This window comes from Callithrix jacchus, chromosome 7 (genome assembly GCF_049354715.1).
Source record: "Callithrix jacchus isolate 240 chromosome 7, calJac240_pri, whole genome shotgun sequence".
Lineage (NCBI taxonomy): Eukaryota > Metazoa > Chordata > Mammalia > Primates > Cebidae > Callithrix > Callithrix jacchus.
In genome coordinates, this window is record NC_133508.1 from 143,831,903 (window position 1) to 143,856,394 (window position 24,492).

Consider the following 24,492-nt stretch of genomic DNA (forward strand, 5'->3'; position numbering starts at 1 on the left):
AAGTTTTAAGAAGCTCATTTACAAAAGAAGAAAAATATGCATTATTTTTGCCTCTTACTTATTTGAGGATGGAGAGTACTATAATAATCTCTAATTCTCAAAGGTAATAGCAAAAGACATTCATGACATTCATGTTCTTATAAATGAAAGGATTTAGATTGTTTTAGAGGGAGAAATTTTTGTATTAAAAATGTGTTGTGGCTCAAAAAGTTAGACCCCAAAGTAAAAGCCTAAGAAGCAACCTCAGACGCAAAGTCTCTCTCTAACCTTCTTCTGCCTCCTCTCGCTTTCATTCTCCCCCTAGGCAAGCCATAGAAACTAGATTCTCTCTTCCCCAAGATAAGTAAAAAAAAAATACCATTCTTTTTCCCAAAGCCAGCCATAAGGCCTAAAATCATTACAATAACATCCCCAAAGCTGGCCATAAACAAATTAAGACTCTCATTCCAGAAGGTTCTATACCATACCCAGGAGGAAGGAATGCCTGTACCAGGAAAAACTGAGACAGGACTGGCTGAGTTCCCCCACTCAGTCTATTATCATTAGATCAAATTCTTCATATCTGATCATATTTCAACATGGCTGTACATATTTAATTGAACCTAACCATAAAAATGAATAGGTATCCCCGTATCTTTGAGTCTTCATTCTGAAGATTCTTAAGTCATTTAAAACTGTGATGCTTTACTCTTGTTAACCTGCTTTTTTTATAGGAGCGTCAGCCATGACCTTCGAATTGGAAGGAAAGGGATCGTTCTCTTTCCACCCCTAAAAAGGATTGCCTTTAATCACAGACTAGCTCAGTTCTGGTTGCTTGATTACAGTTAAAATTTATTTGCTCAAATTAACACTTATAAATAAAACATTAATAACCTTCATATCTGAGAGTCTTTGATATCAGTTTTCTCCCCAACCATCACCCACATCTCAAATTATCTTATTCTTGATTTATTTAAAGGACATTTTAAAAAGAAAATTTATAAAAATAAATGTTTGTTCCTCTTGTTTCTTTGTACATTTGTTTCTGGTTAAGCTGTTTGGTTGCTAAAAGAGCCATTTCCTAAGAAAGTTTCTAAGTTAATAAAATTATCTAAACTTTAAGTCATATTTTATAACAGTCAAACATGGAAAATAATCTCAAATCAACATGCTAAGTCTATTAGAAAGTACTAGAAACCTGCTAGGTATAACCATAACAAATGTAGTTCAAACTTTTCTAGCATTACATAGCAGAATTTGGTTAAAATACAAGAACTGCCTTGTTTTATTTTTTTTTTGTCATTTTGTTTACTTGTAGTAAAATTAATCCACTAAGCTACATTGCACAGTGACCAGACTCCCTACTGTTTCCTTTCCAAGCTCAAACTCACTTAAGAGATTATAAAGCCTCAAATATGGAACACAATTTGCAAATACCACTCAAGCAGCAAGTAGATTCCATAAAAGGAAAAGGCAAATTCTGCCTTTTCTATAGAATTATTTTCTTACAATTAACAGTATCAGCTTTACTTCTTTGAGGGTCCCAAATTTAATTTTTGGTACCAGATATTACTTGGTCCATCTGATTTGCTTTCAAAATCTAAAGGCAATACTTACAAAAGGTAACGGAATATTGAAAGCAAAAACTTTAATTTCTCTATCGAACTAAGTTATAATGGCATGTTTTTTTTCCCTCATTAAGAATGGTCAATACACTCTCTCTTGAGAAGACATTTGGAGTTGTTCAAATAAAAGAATGTTCATCAGGTTGTTAGTTTTCTCTTGATAACTTATTATTTATTTCTTAAATTGTAAAATATGCATAACAGCATTTTAACCATTTTTAAGTATACAATGTATTGACATAAAATACATTCAAAATGTTATTCAACCATCATCACTATTTATTTTCAGAACTGTTTCATCATGCCAAGCAGAGTCTATGTATTCATCAAGTCTTCTTTCTCTCATCCCTGGTAACCTCTATCATAATTTCTGTTTGTATTAATTTGCCTATTCTAGGTACCTTATATAAAGGGATTCATAAATCTTTGTCCTTTTGTGTCTGGCTTATTTCACTTAGCATGTTTTCAAGTTTCATAGATGTCATAGTACATAACAGAATTTTATTCCGTTTTAGGTCTGAATAATATTCTATTACAAGTATGTATTACATTGTGTTTATCCATTCATCTGTTTATCAACATTTAGGTTGTTTTCTCTTTTTGGCTATTGTAAATAATGCTGCTCTTAACATTGGTGTGCAAATGTCTGTTTCAGGCTCTGATTTCAGTTCTTTTAGATATATATCTAAAATTGCTGGATCATATGGTAATTCTGTGTTTAACTTTTTCAGGAACTATCACATTGTTTCCACAGTGGCTTCATCATTTTACATTTCCACCAGCAATGCACCAAGTTCCAATTTCTCCGCATACCCAAAACACTTATTTTCTGTTTTGTCTTGTTTGATAATACCCATCCCAATGGATGTAAAGTGGTATTTCATCATAGTTTTATTTTCATGTCTCTAATAGTTAGTGGCATTTGGTATCTTTTCATGTGTGTATTGGCTGTTTGTATGTTTTATTTGAAAAAATGTTATTCAAGTATTTTGCCCATTTTAAATATCAAGTTGTTCGTTGTTGTTGAATTGTAATTCTTTATATATTCTGAATATTAATCTCTTGTCAGACATATGATCTGCAAATATTTCCTTTTCAGTCTCTTAATATTGTATTTTTAAAGACGAGACAAACATTTAAAATTTTGATGAAGTCCAATTTTTTATCCCTTTTTTGTTTTAGCTTGTGCTTTTGGAAAATTAAAATAATTGAACTCCAAATAGTTTTACTGAGAGGAAATTACATATTAGCTTTGTCCAGCCATGTATTGTCAAAAGAGGAGACTAGGTTCAGCCTAGTAGAATTCTTGTATACTTAAAAAATATAAATAAGTTTTTCGAAGTTTTTAATTGCTCAATTATTCTTGGGTTTGGGATTGCATGTCTAGCTAATCCAGTAGGTGGCTAGAAGTTCTCTCTATGTCTTGTTTTGTCCTGCCTCCCACAGGCAGTTTTCCCATACATGTCTGCGAGTATTCTAAACTATATCGCAATATCTAATACAAAAAAATTAATAATTAGTTTGTAAGTTGCAAGCTACTTAGTATTTATATTACGCTTTATACATTTAAAAGGCAACTTCTCCATTATCTTGTAAAGAAGTATTAAGAAACATTTCCTGTGAACCTTACAGGTTATCTTTGCCTTTCATTGTTTTGACAAGCCTATTTTTCAATCTTGGAGAGATAGAAATTAATTTGTAGAAAATATATATCTATGCAAACAATTTCTGTTCAAAGAAACGCAAAGTCTGTCTGGGAGAAGTTCAATTTATTTTATTTTCCTAATGGAAGAGGCCAGTTTTGAATCTATTAAGCAAATTCATTTTAGGATTTCTAATGGCTTATAAATATGTCTGCTCTGTTAATTCTGCTTCCTACTAGTTATAACTTTTTTTTCTGATTCTCTTATCTAAAGAGTTAAATAAAATCTTTGAAAAATATTTATTTTCAATGAGAGCTATAATTTTGAACATTGAAAAATAGTATTTAATGGCTGGTACAACATTAAAATTGTTCTTTAAAATAGGCAAGATGACATTTTTAGAGAAGTAAATATATTTTTCAAAAATCAGTTTAGTTTAATATCTTCTCTATGGCATTTAAAAATTATCTGTATCCTATATATCTTTTAAAAGCCAAATTAAGTCTTTTCAAAGTCAAATTAAACAATTTTTATTCCTCTAAACCCATAGCTTTATTAGTCAATAATTTATTCGATAAGTAATCTTGCACAGCACTGGATATGTATCTCTTTATACAATAGCTAATTTTTCATATATTAATGACTGTTTTTTCAACATGAGTCTATAATTCTTAAACATTGGATTGTATTGTTACTCTATTTTTAGTTTTTGGAGGAACCTCGAAACTATTCTCCATGGTAGCTGTGCTCATTTACATCCCCACCAACAGTGCAGGAAGACTCCCTTTTTTTCTACAACCTTGTGAGGCTATGTACCCTATGAATATGTACACCTATTATGTACCCAAAAAGCATTTGTTATTGTCAAGATTTGGCATCAGTGTAAGTGTCCATCAGCAGATGAATAGCTAAAGAAAATAGAGTACATATATACCATGGAGCGCTATTCAGCCATAAAAAATAATGAGATTCTGTCATTTGCAACAAAATGAATGGAACTAGAGGTCATTATGTTAAGTGAAATAAGCCAGGCACAGAAAGACTAACATATCACATTCTCACTTATTTGTGGAATCTAAAAAATCAAGACGATAGAACTCATGGAAATAAAGAATAAAAGAATAATTCCAAGAGGCTAGAAAGGGTAGTGTGAGGGATAGGGGAGACATGGGATTGATTAGCAGGTACCAAAATAAATAAATATATAAATATATAAAAAGAATGAATAAAACCTAGTATTCAATAGCACAGGGGGATTGCAGCCAATAATAGTCATACATTCAAAATAGCAAAAAAGAGTATAATTGGATTGTTTGTAATACAAAATAAATGCATGAAGAAATGAATAACAAATTTTTCATGATATGGTTACTACATATTGCTTACCTACCCAAGATATCTCAGGTACCCCATAAATATGTACACCTAGTATGTATCCACAAAAAGTAAAAACAAAAAAATGTTGGGGTCTTTGTACTATCTGCAACATAATGCTTTGTACAGAATAGACATTTAAATAAGTAGTGATTTGATTTGCTAATTCAGTTAATGCCCACAATGTCTGAAAATAGATGCAGGTACAATTCATATCCAAATAAAAATCTGTTAAATAATTACAGAATTATCCAGAGTTCAAAAAAGAGTACAAATACATCTTAATTCTTTTCATCAAGTTTATATGAAGTGTAACTCATGAAGCGTGGATGCCTCTTTAGGTCGCTTAATACACTTTAGTCTTTTTAAAATTCACTTTGCTCTTCTTTTATCTCCATCCCTGAAAAGCCTGCAGGACCCCTTAGGGCCGACTGTAAACCAGTGGTTTTCAACTTCTTCATTTTTGCTCTCCCCAGAAGAAAAATAAAATTAAGTTTAAATTTGTGTTAACAACTGTAATTAAGTACTAAGAAATAGGATTTTGTTGCATAATGTTGAGCTTTGGAAGGGCCACAATATAATATAAAGTATAAGTTTTTTTATTCCCTCCAAAACCAACTTTTGCTGATAAGTTTCCCAGTCTTTAGGTAGCTTCTTCTGAAGACAGCAGTCACTTTTAATGGAAAGAGGTCCTAAAAGCCAGGCTCTCTTCTTATTTCTCTACTCTTTCAGATCTTGATTCCATATTTCATCACTGACATTGTTGTTATCCAATGCCCTTAAGCAGTTGTATTGACATTTTTTTCTGGTTCTTAAAGTCATTCTCAGTAACAGACCTGGTTCAAAGTACTTAGCCTTGTATTACTAGAAACAAAAGCCCTTTGTAATACTGGTGTTTATTTGTAAATATATTTTTTAATTAATTTTTTTTACTAAAAATTTTTTAACTAATTTTTACTGTAAAAAAACTTGCCCATATTGCCAAAGTATATGAAAATCAAAATCCATCTTTAAAATCCAACTCAGATAGGTTAATGATTGGTAGGGGAAACATGGGTATTTTTAAATGTGTGTGCAAAATAATCCCTTTTGCTATGTAATTTCAAACATGGCTGCCCTCAACTTCTTCCCTCCCTGTATGCACATGGCTGTGCTTTATATTGACAGATATAGTCTAATTATTCTTCTTTTACATCTGGTCTTGTTTTAGCTACTTGCTTAAGCAAAAAACAAACAAAAACAAACCAAACAAAAAGGCAGATATAAATACTTGCCTTTTCTTTTTCTTTCTTTTTTTTTTTTTTTTTGAGAGGGTCTCAATCTGTTGCTCAGGCTTGAGTTAAGTGGTGAGACCACAACTCACTGCAGCCTGGACCTCCCAAGCTCAAGTGATCCTCCCACCTGAGCCTTCCAGGTAGCGCACACTACCACTGTGTGCCGCTATGCCTGGCTAATGTTTTTTATTTTTGTATTTTTTGTAGAGATTGGGTTTCACTATATTATTAAGCTTGTCTTGAAGTCCTGAGCTCAAGTGATCTGTCCACCTCAGCCTCCTGAAGTGCTGGGATTACAGGTGTGAGCCACCGTGCCTGGGAATGAATTCTAAGTATAGGTCATAACACAATTTTTCAGTACAGGTCATATGAATGCTGACAGTTCCTGACTAGTTCTTTTAAAATACCAGCTCTTAAGGTGCTCTCTGAAAACGTAGCTGCCATGTTTTAAGACATTGAAGTGACACAGAAAGATGACACAGAGGCGATCCATTCAACAATGCCACCTGGGCTCTTAGCTTACAGCCAGCATCAACTGTGGCCATGGGGGTGAGCCATCTTGAATATCCAGTCAAGTATAGCCTTCACGTGACTAATTTCCATCTGACTGCACCTGCATAAAAAAATCCTAAGCAAAAAATTGTAACAAAATCATGACCATTAATAATATTTTATTTTATTTTAAGCCATTAAATTTTAGAATGGTTATAGAGCAACTGATAACCTAAACATTCCAAAAAGCTTTACAATTAAGTGAAAAAAGACACAGAAGTAGATGGTAATAATCAAGCATAGTAAATACAATGATGAAAGCATACACAAGATATTATAAAACATGCTGAGAAGGGAAATCTTGAGGGAGGGGTACTAACGGTCAAATAAAGAGAAGAGATGACATTTAAAGTAAAATTTAAATGCAGAATAAGAAATTTTCAGGCAAAAGGAAAACTATTAATCTCATAGTAGAACAGTGTTAAAGACCTACAGGCAGGGCGCGGTGGCTCAAGCCTGTAATCCCAGCACTTTGTGAGGCCGAGGCAGGTGGATCACGAGGTCAAGAGATCGAGACCATCCTGGTCAACATGGTGAAACCCCGTCTCTACTAAAGATACAAAAATTAACTGGGCATGGTGGCGCGTGCCTGTAATCCCAGCTACTCAGGAGGCTGAGGCAGGAGAAATGCCTGAACCCAGGAGGCGGAGGTTGCGGTGAGCCGAGATGGCGCCATTGCACTCCAGCCTGGGTAACAAGAGCGAAACTCCGTCTCAAAAAAAAACAAAAAAAAAGACCTACAACTACTACACATTTGCTGGGTTCCAATTATTGGTTGACAACAGTTAGAAATGAAACTGGAGTGCAAGGCAGGGCCCCTGTGATGCAGAAGTCTGCATGAACCATTTTAAGGACTCCACACTTGATCACATAGATGTCAGTAAGCCATTGAAATCCTTTAATCTGAGAGTAATATGACCAAATGAGTCTTTAAATCAATTATCTCAAGTTCTTTGTGGCAAAAAAAAATTTCAAGTTGAAAGTAGAAGTAAAAACAAACGCACACACACACAAACCCAAAACCTGGTGGCAAGGCAAGAAATAAACCATTGTAAAACCTCAAGTGACATAAATAAGATCCTGGCCTGGGCGTAAGGGGAACAGTAGAATAGATTTAGATATATTCTAAAGATAAAATTGACAGTATTTTTGATCCACTGAATGAAAGGATAAAGGTGAGGTAGAATTTAAGTCTGACTTTTATACTTCTTGTGTTGCAATGGGGAAAAAATTGTTTCACAAACTAATATTATTTAGGAAAGATACTCATTTGAAATATTGAGCTTGAGATGGAAGAAATTACATAGTGACACCTAGGTATGTAAACATGCATGAGGAAATCAAGGTTGAAAAATTAACTCTTTCATTCATTTATTGATGAAATCCTTATTAAGTGACTGCCAAGTGGTGGGCACTGTTCTAGATGCTTGGATTAAGGTAGAACACCATACAAACAAAGACCCTTCATAGTGTTCTAGATGCTTGGATTCAGGTAGAGCACCATACAGACAAAGACCCTTCATAGTGTTCTAGATGCTTGGATTCAGGTAGAGCACCATACAGACAAAGACCCTTCTTAGTGTTCTAGATGCTTGGATTCAGGTAGAGCACCATACAGACAAAGACCCTTCATAGTGTTCTAGATGCTTGGATTCAGGTAGAGCATCATACAGACAAAGACCCTTCATAGTGTTCTAGATGCTTGGATTAAGGAAGAACACCATACAGACAAAGACCCTTCATAGTGTTCTAGATGCTTGGATTCAGGTAGAACACCATACAGACAAAGACCCTTCATAGTGTTCTAGATGCTTGGATTCAGGTAGAGCACCATACAGACAAAGACCCTTCATAGTGTTCTAGATGCTTGGATTCAGGTAGAGCACCATACAGACAAAGACCCTTCTTAGTGTTCTAGATGCTTGGATTCAGGTAGAACACCATACAGACAAAGACCCTTCATAGTGTTCTAGATGCTTGGATTCAGGTAGAGCACCATACAGACAAAGACCCTTCATAGTGTTCTAGATGCTTGGATTCAGGTAGAGCACCATAAAGACAAAGACCCTTCATAGTGTTCTAGATGCTTGGATTCAGGTAGAACACCATACAGACAAAGACCCTTCATAGTGTTCTAGATGCTTGGATTCAGGTAGAGCACCATACAGACAAAGACCCTTCATAGTGTTCTAGATGCTTGGATTCAGGTAGAGCACCATACAGACAAAGACCCTTCATAGTGTTCTAGATGCTTGGATTCAGGTAGAGCACCATACAGACAAAGACCCTTCTTAGTGTTCTAGATGCTTGGATTCAGGTAGAACACCATACAGACAAAGACCCTTCTTAGTGTTCTAGATGCTTGGATTCAGGTAGAGCACCATAAAGACAAAGACCCTTCATAGTGTTCTAGATGCTTGGATTCAGGTAGAGCACCATAAAGACAAAGACCCTTCATAGTGTTCTAGATGCTTGGATTCAGGTAGAGCACCATACAGACAAAGACCCTTCATAGTGTTCTAGATGCTTGGATTCAGGTAGAGCACCATACAGACAAAGACCCTTCTTAGTGTTCTAGATGCTTGGATTCAGGTAGAGCACCATACAGACAAAGACCCTTCATAGTGTTCTAGATGCTTGGATTCAGGTAGAGCACCATACAGACAAAGACCCTTCATAGTGTTCTAGATGCTTGGATTCAGGTAGAACACCATACAGACAAAGACTCTTCATAGTGTTCTAGATGCTTGGATTCAGGTAGAGCATCATACAGACAAAGACCCTTCTTAGTGTTCTAGATGCTTGGATTAAGGAAGAACACCATACAGACAAAGACCCTTCATAGTGTTCTAGATGCTTGGATTCAAGTAGAGCACCATAAAGACAAAGACCCTTCATAGTGTTCTAGATGCTTGGATTCAGGTAGAGCACCATAAAGACAAAGACCCTTCATAGTGTTGTAGATGCTTGGATTAAGGTAGAGCACCATACAGACAAAGACCCTTCATAGTGTTCTAGATGCTTGGATTAAGGTAGAACACCATACAGACAAAGACCCTTCATAGAATACGTTTTAATAAGAGAGACAGACAGTAAAAGCATGGCATGAACATAGGATAAATAGAGAATAATTGGGGTACTATTGTCAATAGAGTAGTTAGGAGAGGTAGGGGATCTAGATGAAAATGGTTTAAAAGCTGGAAGAAAAGTTGAGCGAGAGAGAGAGGAAGAGCAGCAGGCAGAAAATGAAAGTGTGGCAGTCCTCTGACAGGTCAAGAACATTAGGAAATGAATCAAAGGCAATTTTCATTTACATAGTGAAAGATAAAGAATTGCTCAAGGGGTTTGTATTACATGCTTAGTTATTCTTATTTTTATTCTAAAATAACTAGGCCTCTCAATGTTAAATTGTAGATTAAACCAAAATAAGGAACAGCATTTTAAAAAATAATGGAACATCTCTGAAAAGCTGAGGAAGTATAAAATATATGAAAAAAAGTACAGTCGACCCTTGAACAACACAAGCTGGCACAGGTTCATTTATACACAAATGCTTTTCAATAAATATATTGAAAATTTTTTGTATATTTGCAACAATTAAAAATCTTCAGACCAACTGCATAGCCTAGAAAAATGGAAAACGTTAAGAAAAAATGAGCTGTATCGTGAATGCATAAAATATATGTAGATACTACCCTATTTAATCATTTACTATTATAAAATATACACAAATAAATTATTAAAAAGTTAAAATTTATTAAAACATAGACTGCAAATGGTGCCATTTGTAATAGCAAGAAATATAAACAATATAAAGATGCGGTATTACATCATAACTGCATTAATTTAACTGTATTACATACTGTACTACTGTAATAATTTTGTAGCCACCTCCTATTGCTATTGCAGTCAGCTGAAGAGTTTCCAGTATCTACTTGACACTAAACTCCAGTGAGCCTTTTGTCTATCTACTCAATTGCATATCACAGTGAAAAGTGACCTCTTGTGGTTCTCACGTACTTTTCATAATGTTTAGTAAAATCCTCTATGTAATACCCTTGAATAATATGATGACATTGTATGCAGTGGCACTAGCAATGCTGGAAGTCCTTCCAAGAAGAACAGAAAATTCAGGGCATTACAAGAGAAAGTTGTGCCACAGATTGAGGCCTGAAGCAGTAGCTGCCCATTATTTTAACATGAATGAATTATGTGTAAGAACCACTGTAAAAACAAGAAAAGAAAATGTGTGAAGCCATCATTCCAGCTATGCCAGAAAGTACATATTTTGCCAAAGACCTCTTATGTACATGTAAGGACTCCTGTAAGAAAGGCATACCTATACACTCTAATGTGATCCCAGAAAAAGTGAAGTGATTATATAACAGCTTGAAGCAAAAGAAAGATGAAGCATCTAAAGCTGAAGAATATAATGCCAGCAAAAGATGGTTTGATAATTTTTGAAAGAGGTTTGGCTTGAAAAAAAATAAGTCAAGATAATAAGAGAAGCAGCTTCTATTGACCAAGAAGTAACAGACAAATTTCCAGGCACCCTTAAAAAAATTATAGAAAGAAAAGATATCTTCCTGAACCAGTTCTTAACACAGACAAAAGGGCCCTATTCTTGGTGGGGGGGGAGCCACAAAGTACATTTATTAATAAGGAAGGGAAGGGAGCACTGAGATTTAAGGCAGGACCGGATAAGCTAAATCTACCACTGTGTGCAAATGCAGTCGGGCTTATGATCAGGACTACTCTTATCAATAAAGCTGCTAACCACATAGCCTTGAATAAAAAACATGAACACCAGCTGCCTGTCCTTTCGTTGTACACTAAGAGAACCTGGGCAATGAGAACCTCTTTTCTGGACTGGTTCCACAGATGTCTTACCCCTGAAAAAAAGAAATACCTTGTCAGTAAGGGACTGGCTTTTTAAAAGTTCTCTTGATATCGAACAATGTCTCTGGTAAGCCAGAACCCCAAAAGTTTAACACTGAAAACATCCAAGTGGTCCATTTTCTCCCAAACATGTCTCTTTTTCAGCCACTAGATTAGGGGATCATAAGGGCTTTTAAGGCCCCATTACACACACTCTCTATAGAAAGGATTACCAACATTATTGAAGAGAACTTTGATAGAGTTTAGAAGGCTTACACCTTTAAAGATGCCATTGTTATAGAAAAAGCTATGGGGTCGGGCGCGGTGGCTCAAGCCTGTAATCCCAGCACTTTGGGAGGCCGAGGCAGTGGATCATGAGGTCAAGATATCGAGACTGTCCTGGTCAACATGGTGAAACCCCGTCTCTACTAAAAATACAAAAAATTAGCAGGGCCTGGTGGCGCGTGCCTGTAATCCCAGCTACTCAGGAGGCTGAGGCAGGAGAATTGCCTGAACCCAGGAGGCGGAGGTTGGAGTGAGCCGAGATCGTGCCATTGCACTCCAGCCTGGGTAACAAGAGCGAAACTCCGTCTCAAAAAAAAAAAAAAAAAAAGGAAAGAAAAGAAAAGAAAAGAAAAAGCTATGAAGGCCATCAAGCACAACTGTGTTCAGATGCTGTTCATGACTTCACAGGATTTACAACCAAGTCAATTAAGGAAATTGTGAAACATACTGTAGATATGGCAAAAAAAAAAAAAAAGGTAAGGGGTAAAAGATTCAAGGTATGGATCTTAGAGAAGTTCAATAGCTAACAGGTACCACAACCGAGGAATTAAAAGAAGGTAACCTGATGGAGATGAGTACCTCCAAACCAGTGCTAAGGCAATGAGGAGCAAGACATAGAAGATGCAGTGTCAGAAAATAGATTGACATTAGACAATCTAGCAGAAGGATTCAAGACTACTTTTGACTTCTTTTGTGACATGGACCCTTCTATGAGATGGGCAATGAAATAAAGCAAATGAGGAAAGAAAGATCAGTACTGCATAGTCAACCTATAAAAAATAAACATGTTTAAAAAAATAAAAAAGTAAAAAGTCATATGGAAGTTATGACATATTTCTGTAAACTTACACTAACAGTGCCTACATCTCCTGTCTCTCTTCCCATCTCTTACATCTTTTCTGCCTCTGTCACCCCTGAATTGAACAGACTCCTCCTCCTCAGTCTACTCAACATAATGGTGACAAGGATGAGGATGTTGATGACTATTCAATTTCACTTATAAATGGTAAATATATTTTATCATGATTTTCTTAATCATATTTTTTCTCTAGTTTTGTTGTAAAAATGCAGTATATAATGCATATAACACACAAACTAGACATTAACTGTTTATGTTATCAGTAAGCTTTTGGGTCAAGAGTAGGTTCTTAGTTAAAATTGGGGGAGTCAAAAATTATTTGTAAATTTTCAACTATGCAGAAGTGCAACACTTTTAATACCTACATTATTCAAAGGTCAACTGTATATCATACAGTCTCTTATCAAAAGAAAACTAAAATGCATAAAGCATTTACCGAACACTATGACCAAATATAGAATTAAGAACTTTTGTAATATTGGGCACACACGTTTTAAAATTTTTATCATTTGTTCTAGGTATTGTATTGTACCACAACTTCATATAAGCTTATTTTTATGAATACCTCTGTAGATTCTACTGGCTAAAATTTTTTGTAATGCTTTATAAAATTCGGAGTAATTTTGTACCCATTGTAGGCATAGAAGGCCAATTTTGGCTGGATGTATAAATATCAAATACTTTCTTATCCATGCATTCCAAATTGCAAGATTTTTAAATCTATGTTATGAATTATATTGTATAATTTTAAGTTAACTACAGTTACCAATCTAAAGTGGCAGTGAAAACAAATGCAGAAAGATGCACATTTATTACTTTTAGTAGAACTCTTTTGACTAGCTAATGAAAGACACACAATATCAAGAACTACTTGGACTTTTTTTTTTGCAATGAGAAATGCTCCCTAGATTGCAATGTACAAATAAGATATGATGTCACCTACAATGTTGTCAAATTGATTGTATGAAAATATACTATAAGAGGGTTTTTTTACAAAACAGGTGACTAACTAAAATCAATAGTTATGATTAAGAGAGGCTACGCAACTGTATGGTTTTATTTTAGAAGAGAGATAAAGGAATGGTAGGGTATTGGTGAATTTGTACTCTTTAGATTAAAGCTTTTGTTTGGTAGTGGCATATTTAATACAGCTTTGATTTATTACTGAACTTGATTATTCTTTACAAATGACTAAGCTTCTCTTATGAAAAATATGTTGTAAGTATGCTAAGACCATCTGTTTTTATTTGTAACATCATTACCATATATTACTTATTTTGTATCTTTAAATATTATCATCTTCCATCACATTTTTCTGACAAGTTTTCATAGAATTCATCTTCCTATTAACTTCTTGTTACAAATGACATTCCAATGCCATATTAAAGAAGAGTTAAAGAAAAAAAGAACTATGCCCACATAAAAGTTTTGCTCCAGTCACTAATATTGTAAACCATGTATGAGATCATAGTAATTCTGTTTCTAGAAAAAAAACACAGCATTTACATTATAAGAATACCTGTTTATCTTGAAGTGATCAAATTGATTTGATTATATTTTCATATTACTGTGTGTGTCTGTTAAATACACACAACTATATTCAAACACAACTCTACTCAAACAACTATAAGGTACTGCCTGCTAATTGAGAGGCAGAGATGTAAAAAAGATGGTAAAAGACATCTTGGGAAGAGGGAAAAGCATGTGTAAATACAAATAACAAAAAATGTATTTAGAGAAAGGATAATAAACATACACTACTATAATCATTCAGTCACAACACCTCTGCAAATTCATTTACAATCTTAATAGTCGTGACAGATTTTTAAATGGATGCAGAATATTCAATAATTTCTCGGTGTGATTTATTGAAAAATTATGCTTATTTTATGCTACATAGATAGATAAATATGTAGATGTAGAGAGGTAGAAAAAGTCTAGGTTAAGAAACAAAAGGAAAAAAAAAAAAACTCTTTGAAAATATGTTCTAGGAAGTTACCCCAAAGAGTGATACAATTCTGTAGCTGTATCTATTACCCAAAAAAAAAGTTCTTTTTCTTTTTCTGCTAGAAAATAATGGGAACTTCTAAATATGATTATGACTGTTAAGGTTATCATTAAATTAACAGCATCATAAGAAATTTCACTTTGTTTCTATGATTTTACAATCTCTATTTTATGTATGATCCATTTTTTCAAAAAGAATTTTCACATGTAGTGAACTTCATGCCATTTATGTTTATAGAAAATAAAGACCTCAAGTAACAATACACACATTTATAATATTAGGATAAAAACAGATGCAATATGATGTAAATTCTTTGGAGAAATAACTTCCAAATGTATTTGAGTCCTAATTGAGATTTCTTACATTTAAAAATAGGATGTATTTTCAGTGAAAGATTGATGGAGATTTTGTACTCGGTATGTGTCTGATATCTCAATTTATTGTATTTAAAATGTGGAAGTAAAAGAAAGCAATGTCTACAGCTCTAGTTTATATATTTTAACCCTTAGAAAGTATAATTTTTAGAAAAATCAAGAGAAGATGGAAATACTAAAGGCATAACTGTACGAGAGGGATGTTTCAGAGTGGCTGCCAACTTCTTCCTAACTTTTTATATTACTGAGAACACTTAGTTTTTCTATATTAAAAGAAATGAAATTGCTCAAGTAAAGTTAAATGATGTGGGGTAAGAGACTTAGTTTGCCATTTACCTTTTCTTTGCTCTTGTGAGGCAACTATTTTACGTTTTCTTGAGCCCTAGATTACAGAAGTATTTGAAAGCTTAGAAATAATCAGTTTTCCCATCCCACTATCCATCTATCAGTGAATTCTTCCTCAAGTAAAAGCACAAGTCAGACTGACAGAAAAACTGTATTTCTAGGTATGGGTGTGTGTATCGGGGGGATGAGGATATTTCAGTTGGCAGATCACTAATGGAATATATCACTTATAACTAAAAGAAGAATATAAGCCTCTATTTACGCATAGTGTTTTTAGATGACCAAAATCCCTAGATACATTAATACCTAATCAAAACGTACAAATTCAATAAGGTATTCATAAATGACTGCACACATCTATAAATTAACCACATTCATCTCTAACAGCTGAAAATCGTGTGCCTTGGACAACAAACACACACTGATAGTCTGCACTGCAAAGTTTGTTTAAAGCACTAAATATGATATCAAGTCCTCTGTCAATGACAGCAGAAGGTTCCAGTGCACTATTTGTTTCATAATCCTGTATTTAGCTGACTCTCTACTCTGCAGCTCAAGTTGCCGGCAAACTGGAACTGGAGCGCGAGAGTCAATCCTTGTTTGGTTAACAAATTCCCCGCAAAATATCCCCCCGAAACCCCCAGGAGCTGTAGTGATGTCATATCCGTTGTCCAGGTCTCCACACCTCTCTCAGCAGTTACTCCCTTTATCTATTCCTTGGGTCAAAACTTTTGAGGTGGGCTGGCTATATAGCCGCGGGGGAGAGGGTAAACTGGGGCGCTCAGGTTGGAGGAGCTTCAGCACCGCGGCCAGCGCCCACTGCAGCCCAACCCACTCTCTTGAGCTCCCGGACTCCTAGCTCTGAGAATGCCTGCGGAATGATCGCCCCCCAGGGCGGCTGCCGCCGCTGCCGCTGCCGCTGCCGCTGCTGCTGTTATTGCTACTGCTGCTGCCGCCGCCTCTGCTTCCACTCTGCTCTGACTGGCAGGCAGAAAGTGCAACTGACGAGGGAAAGGTCTCTGCAGTGAGTGGAGTGCCTACATAAAAGAGAGTAAAGAAGGGGCAAAAACCCAGATCAGAATGCGGGCGACGTCCAGCCTTCTCAATCTCCTGCTGCTGTCTTTGCTTACTGGATTAGACCCTTCCAAGGTATGAACAATATTTTGAGTCTCTTTTGAAATAAACGTGCAATATGTAACAAACTACCAAAAATGCAAATAAATATGCCAAAATCGGCACGAGAGACAGCTCTTTCAGTTACCTTATGGTGCCTGGCGTATCCCCACTGCTTAGAAGATAACAAGGTGAACTACCGGAGGAATAGCTCCTCAAGGTAGAGTCCTACTGAGAGGGGGGAGGGACCAGGAGAAAATAAAATGTGCATGGGCAGCGAGCAATGCGGCTCTCCGGGGAATTAGCTTATTCCGTGTCCAACTGCTTAATGCTCTCTTTAAGTCGGACGGGCAATTCAAAGGAGTTTGCGGGTGGAAACAATGCAGTTTATAAACATGTATTAGGACATGGTGAACCGTTTCTTTGTTGAAAGCAGGGAAGCGTTTTCCAGCTGATCCTGGTCAATAATACTCCCATCGCAGACGTGCTGCGGTTTGTGTCCAAAACATTTGGGATGCTGCTTGTAACACACACGGCAGAGCAGCAGAGCAATACTCTCTGCCATGGCTGAGAGGCGTTCGTGAAAGGAGCTTGTGTTTGCTTTTTTCTTTTCATTAAGAAAATAGTGGGCAGTGAGGAAGTTCTGATTATCAGTGTTAAGAAACAGGAAGTGAGAATCTTAACAAACTAAGGAGGGCAATAGGAAGGATGGGTTAGCTCATAAATATTGAACTCTTGAAAATTATTTACTACTGGCAATTAAAGTGAACGCTAAACTCCTTTGATAAAAAGACAGGCAAATATGGACAAATATTTTCAACGATGTCTGAGAAAAGTCTTGATGACAAAGTGAGGTAATTTGAAAGCTTCAGCATTCTAAGAAAATCATAATGAGAGGGAATAAGAGATAAGCCATCTGATGAAAAAGAGTAAGAGATACAATATATTATTTTACTTATTTAACTGGTCAACAGCAATTTGACACTATAGGAAGAACGATGCCATGCTGTAAAACTAATAAAAGCTACATTTTGGAATATTAGAAAGCTGTTTTTAGAGCTTTACATCATGTATGTAGCGTAGACAAATTAAGTTTCCTTTTATTACTGAATAGAACTAAGATGTAACCAAGCATAATTTAATACTGTGGTTGTGATATTTCTAGGCCTAATATAGTATATAGTTAAAACTTAGAATCATATATACTTGTAATTATTTCTGTACTCTTTCATATTTAGAGGGAACTGATGTGAATAAACTCATTTTATTTTAAAGCTTTGATTGTACTGGTATTATTGATGCAAAAGCTTCGCACTATGTGAATGTCATCTTAAAAATCTTAAAAGAATATTTTAAAGATGTAACTTTAAAGCATTTTACACTTAAAGTGGCAAAAGTGTTGACTTTGCTTTTAAATATTTTTTTCTTCCTGACTCTGCATGCTGCAGTGACACATTCTATCAACTGCCACTCTTTCTACATGATATTGTTTAAAACTTTTAAACACATTTCATTGTATATCTCATTTGAGAGTATTCTTAGTAAAACAGCTTTTTTAAAGCAAAGTTAATCACTAAGTTACTGAAGAAAAAGTCGCTTGACTTAAATCGAGTTTTATTTGTCATTCTTTAAAATAAATTCAGAAATGTAGAGCTTCATTAACAATTTTATATGTGATTTGATTTATCTGGTATCTTTGATGCATAAATATCTTCGCTGCTTGCACCCCTTTCTTTCCAAAATTAAACATATAGATAATTTTCTGTTAAACATAGAGACAAATTTTTAAAATAAACAATGTACTTTTGGTAAAAATAATATTTTCTAGTTTGAGTGAGTTTATTTGTATGCATTCAGTGCTATGAAACTTTTTACTTTCTTCAGAATGAACTGTGCATATTTGCCACAAATGAGCCGAAAAATCCAGAGAAGGCATACATTAACTTTTCAAACTATCCTTCTCAGCTACTACATACTGCAATACAGTGTACAAAGAACAAACGATGATTTTTTTTCAAAAGATATTTGTCCTACACCATAGACAACATTACAGACGATTTAAAAATGTTCAAAACAGGTGATTTTAATGTAAAAAGTTTTGGGACTTTTAGACAAAATACTGCTTAAAAAATGAAGAGAAGCACTTTTGTATTATATTATATATTTATATTTGTATAACATATATTTATATTGCCCATCCTTCAGAAAATTACAGATGGCATCATTGTGTCCTCAAAATAATTGTCAATTAGGTTATAGATTAAGAATTTTCTAAAATTTTATTTTTATTCTGCTGGTCACTTAAGGGCTTAGATTTTAAAAGTCAGGATTCTTAAAGCAAATTCTATCTGGTGAAATTAAAAATCCAAATAATATAATACTATAGAAATATAGTTTTTGGACAAATAAGAAAAGATTTGTGATAACACTTAAATGAACAGAAATGCTAACCAGCTGCTTTTTTACATATTAATACATCAGGAGTGACATATGTCGAATTTTCAAATTAGTTTAAGTATTATTCTATATTTTTATACTTTCTGTTTATTATAAACAGATACATATATATACATATCACATTAATAAGCACAAAATGGCTAAATAGAAGAGCTCTTAAAATTGAATGGATTTTTTTTAAGGTATAGGATTTCACATATATCAAATACTGGAAATCTAAATCTTAGAAAGCACCTCTTATATATTAATTTATCTGAAGACAACTGGGTTTTCTAACAACAGTACCAATTCTATTTCATGGAAGACCATATAATGTTTACATTTATAATGCTGAGTTTTGTTTTGTTTTTTGTCACTGAAGCTTACAGGTCTATATGGCATTTTATAAAGTGCTTAAGTATCGCCATCTTATGGTAAGGTAATTTACTTGAAAGTCAATATAGTTTTTAAATTTTTTTAAATGGCCCAAGTTTCATTGTTCATAGGATGAGCTTACTTCTGGCATGTACTTAGTTTCTTTTCTCTCATTTACTGTATCAAAATATTGCCAAGATTGGTATTCTCTTCCCAAAAAGAAAGGCAATTTACAATAATTAATTAATTGTATTTTTGTAGAGACAGATGATCAATTTTTCTTTTAGAAAGTTTGTGTAAAATATGTTTTCTTAATTACATTATAATTAGTAAGTTTCCAGTTCTTTTTAGAAAACTCAAATGTATTTCACAGCCTATTTTAAGAGATGTCAGTTAATTTCGTTTGTAATGGAGTGTTTGAATTATAGACAATATGCCAAATCACTGTTCTATAAGCAAAATTTCAAACACTGAAAGCTTATAGGAATTCAATTATTGCTCAATTTTATAGGGAAAGGACTGTTTTTGTGTAGGGAATTTCTGAGGACTGCTGCTAGATGGCATCTCTGTGCTTTTAAACTGAAAGCATTGATTTCAGTAATGACCTTGATAGTAGGAGAGTGGACTTCTTTCTGTTGCAAGAAGATTTTTAGTGGACCATTATTTGAACATTGTAGCAAAACAGTAATACCTGTGAATCAGAACCATGAATTTCTCTGCTCTAAACTATAAAGATAGGATGATATAAAGATGGCTGTGCAGGTTTCAAACACAACATTGACACCGGAGCCAGACAGATATTTGGGGAACAGTTAAAAAGAGGTTACATGGCCATATCCACGCATCATTATGCCTGAAAACTTTAAATGAGTCATTATCAGAAAATGCCTTATCAGGGGAATCGTGATGAGATTGAGGAAATAATTACTATCTTCTTATGTAGAAATATGTTAAAACTTATCTTCATGATACATGCTCACACTACTCACATAAAATATAACCATGATTCAGCAGTAATCTCCATCACCAAACTGTGCTTTCTGTCCAAGGCAACCCAGGCAATTAGTTCTCTTGCCCTAAATAAGATAATTGTTTTAAAGTCCTATAAGCATGATGAAAAGTAGAAATATTTTAATCATTATATTGTTGACTCTTTCATAGTGTAATATGCCATAACAACCTTCACATTTTGTGATATTGCTAAAGAAAATAAACAGAACCTAATTTGCCTAAGTAGCTTTCATACATAAATTGAATTAAAGTTCTTGTTCTTACTACTTTTAAATGAAGTTGAGAAAAAGCAAAAAAGCAAGGTAAATAAACTGAGATTACTATTTGCTTTAAAATTCACCTTAAAAATTTGTCTTTCCTGTTTCTCCTGTGAGCTAGAGATATCCTCTTCATAACAGAATCAACTCAAATTAGAACAGAAAATATGGATTGACATTTGGCAAAGACCTGTAATTATGTACCAGTAAACCCTGATATGGCAAAAACTGAAGAGTTCAAGGCAGCCTGTCTATGTTTCGAAAGAGCAAATAGTTTCCTGATTTCATATGTTCTCGTCATCCTTAACCTAATTAAACTTTTGTTTTAGAAGTACTCTCTCTCACTCTTTCTCCTGGCAACTTAAAACAGTTAAATGGTATTGCGTTTCTTTTAAAATTCTTGTTGCTTATAACATTGCAACTATTCTCTTTACAAAGTGACATATTGTGATGATCAATGTTCTGTTGGCAGGGAGAGCAGCACAAATGGGGGAAGCACAGGGAGTTCAAGCTTCCTTGTTTCTGGACCCTACCTCATCTACTGATGATATACATATATATGTGACTTTGGGGAAGCTGTGATTTCAATGGCTATACCTATAAAGTGAGGAGCCTAGATGTTCTGAAAACTTTGTTAAACTCTAGAATGACTCTTTTTAATAATATCTGACCATTTATCCACAATTAACCAATTCTTTTGTTGAGTCTAGTTGGTAATATCATAATCTTTGTGAGACCTGAGGATGAGGCTCCCTGGATAGTATCATGAAGCTTTCATCTTGTGGGTTTCATTTTTAAAGCCTTATTAATTTTTCTGCTTTCTGCCTCATTACTCTGCTTCCCTCCTGTTTGCAAACACACAATCCATATGCTCAGGCTTCAATCCATTCACCTATCAAATATTGCTCCCCTCAAAAGATCATTCATTAATCTAGTATGTCTGAAAACCAACATGTTTCCTACTTCAGCCATAAGTATTTTACTTAACTGAGAGTTATCTAAGAAAAAGTAAAGTAAAAACTTGTATCGCATATAAAGGAATTATTAGGTGTATTAAAGAGATGTGAAAAGTATTTGGGAGGACTACATATAAAAGGTAACTCATATTCTGTTTCTGACTCTTCTAGGCAGGCATATCCTTAAGGATTTTAGACTGGCAATTATTTTTAAAGCCTCAATTTTTGTGTTAAGAAAATGTATAAAGAAGAAAGTGAGACTGGATAAAACTTCAGCTTAGAAAGTAAGACTTTGCATCTGATTTATTTAAGTAAAGTTATTAAACATCAATTTACTTAAAAGCAAAACAAAACACAACTTAGTTGGCAGTAATGAAACTAGGGAAAGACACAAAACTAGACTGTTGTCTTGGAAGGTTACGTAAAATTAATTACAGTGAATCAATGGGATTATCTGTACATTTTTGTACATTTGAGTGAAATTATTTCCCGATAGCATTAAAGTATTAGGACAATATCAAAGCTATGTAAACACTCATTACCCTTGTTTCAATCTAAAATATGATGTTGAAATGATGGTCCTTGAACATTTTAGTTCTCCTAACACTGGTCATTCATCTACTCAGCCGATCCCCACTTATCCATTAAAAACCATGAGGTATATTTTTAATGAAACTAATGTTATTATGACAATGTTTTAAATACAATTTTAAAATTTGTACTTTCAAACCAGTGTAAAAGCAGAAACTGGACATGAAATAAGAATTGGCTGTCAGCTCTAACAGTACAACTTTTCAGTAATGAGTTAACCTGTCTGGAGCTCAGGTTTCATAATAAAATAATAGCAATTGAGCTTATGCAATTACTTATGGTATTAATATACATGGAAACTTATTTTAAAACCATAAAGTGTAGTACAAATATTCCACTTACATCAATCAACCTACAACCAAATCTAAAGTCTACTCTGGACCATATATTAAGGACTTATCATAATAAAAAGAGCTTATCATGTTCCTTCAGCCTTGCTGTTTCCTTTGTTTCCTTTTCTTTGTTTTTTTGTTTTTTTTTTTTTGTTTTTTTTTTTTTTTTGAGACGGAGTTTCGCTCTTGTTACCCAGGCTGGAGTGCAATGGCGCAATCTCGGCTCACCGCAACCTCCGCCTCCTGGGTTCAGGCAATCCTCCTGCCTCAGCCTCCCGAGTAGCTGGGATTACAGGCGCGCGCCACAACGCCCAGCTAATTTTTTGCATTTTTTAGTAGAGACGGGGTTTCACCATGTTGACCAGGATGGTCTCGATCTCTTGACCTCGTGATCCACCTGCCTCGGCCTCCCAAAGTGCTGGGATTACAGGCTTGAGCCACCGCGCCAGGCCCGCTGTTTCCTTTTCTTAGCTTTGCAAAAAGTGAATATTGTATAAAGTTATCAGCACAGTGTCTCAGAACCAGCTCATAATACTGGTCAAAGCTCCAGTTTAAACTTTCCACCGTACAAGTTTACATCATAATCATACCCAAAAAGGCACTTTTCACAAGTTTCTTAGGCAAAAATGTAAAACATGAAGAGTGGTTTCGTAATATCAAAGCCCAACCACATCAAGGAAAAAACTTTAAAACTAATCAGGGAGAAGAGATCACGGAGGGGAAAGATATATTGAAACAAAGAATCTACCAACAGATAAAACTGCTTTTTTAGGTCAGAGTACAAAGTATGGACTTCTTATGTCTTTGCAAAGTATGCTAATGAGAAAGTCGTTTAATTCTTCTTGAAGATTCAAAAATAATATTAAAGAGGGAAGGTAAGAAAAAGGATTTTCTCACTTTACTCAATCTCAAAATGTTCAAGGCAGAGGGTCATGGAGAAAAGATCACATTTGGGAACAGAATTTCTCTACTCTTTTCTCTTGGATTGCTTTCTGTCTCTCTGCTTATACTGATCTTTCTGCTCTTCTCAGTAGAGATTTCTACAGAGTTTTTCAATAGACCTTGACTCTCAATTAGCTGTTGTCATATTTCCGTTGATGTTACTCATCCAGTAGCAAATCCACCTCAGTAGCTCCTGAGTTAACTTTTTTCTTTTCTGTACTAAACCCATGTAAATAATCTGAAGAGTAAAAAACATATAAAAGAAATACGTAATATCTAGAATAGACTTTACTCAGGAACAACTAGTATTTTAAAAATGTTTAAAAATAATTGCATACCATACCATAATGAGGTTTAATTTACCTTTGTTACTTTCTATAAAACATTTCAGGTTATTTGGGGGAATCTAAAATACAGAAATAGCATAAGACCATCTCTATCTACAGTGCCAAGTAATTTCAATGGCCCTAATAAAAAATATTCAAAAATATTGCTGAAATAATAAAAAACTGAATTTTCCAAAAACATTGATACTTTTTGCTTTAAAAACAAGGTGTGGTAAAACATGTATCACAGAGTTATGCCTTCTGGTATTTTCATACCAAGCCTTCAGAAGTATAAAAATAAGTTTTGAGCGAAGACTGCAGATGCTGTTGTATTCATGGTTTCACTTCTCCCTGGAAAGCTTTTATCCTTTTCTCCATATGTCAAAATTTTACCTATATTTTAGGATGCAACACAAGTACCACTTCTTCCATAAATTCTTCCCTGACATTCCTTGCACCCAAAGAGGAGATAATTCTGATAAACTAAGACCTTCTGGAAGAAAATAATCATGTTTTATTTATATTTGTACCATACAGGTACTATGTCTGACACAGAATAGTTGTTCATGAACAAAGGTTGAATTGGATTTCCTCCCTACTCCAAAATGCAAAACAATTTCTAATCATTCTTTTTTTTTTTGAAATAGTATTTAGTGAACAGAGACTACTGTCTTAATTTATTAGTAGTTATTTTATTGTATCTCTCTTACTAAATTATAAGGTTTTCATTTATTGTATTTTATCCCATCTAATAAATTATCAGGGCAGGTTTACTGTTTTGGGCACTATCCTGTTCTTTCCTTCTAGCAGCTGGCACAGTGCCTTTCCATGTAAGATATTTAATAAGCAATTTTTGCATGAAAAAAATGAATACATGAAGAATACACAAGTCAAGGAACGCATAATAAACTTTAAATCCTGGGTTAAATGATGCATGAATATAACCTATGTTTTTGA

At 34.4% G+C, this 24,492-nt stretch overlaps 1 protein-coding gene and 1 long non-coding RNA gene across 3 annotated transcripts in view; one reads left to right on the forward strand and one right to left on the reverse strand.

The window, feature by feature from the left end:
- Nucleotides 1-16,542, reverse strand: part of LOC128928238 (uncharacterized) — a 58,961-nt gene extending 42,419 nt beyond the window's left edge. The window contains exon 1 of the long non-coding RNA XR_008473066.2: nt 16,458-16,542. This is a non-coding gene — a long non-coding RNA (uncharacterized LOC128928238). The remainder of the gene's footprint in view (nt 1-16,457) is intronic.
- The window catches only part of OLFM3 (olfactomedin 3), a 205,267-nt gene continuing 196,834 nt past the window's right edge, over nt 16,060-24,492 (forward strand). For both annotated transcript variants that reach the window (XM_017974979.4, XM_035252272.3), the window contains exon 1: nt 16,060-16,345. In XM_017974979.4, the coding sequence (XP_017830468.1) occupies nt 16,277-16,345 (69 nt within the window). In that variant the 5' untranslated portion in view covers nt 16,060-16,276. The remainder of the gene's footprint in view (nt 16,346-24,492) is intronic.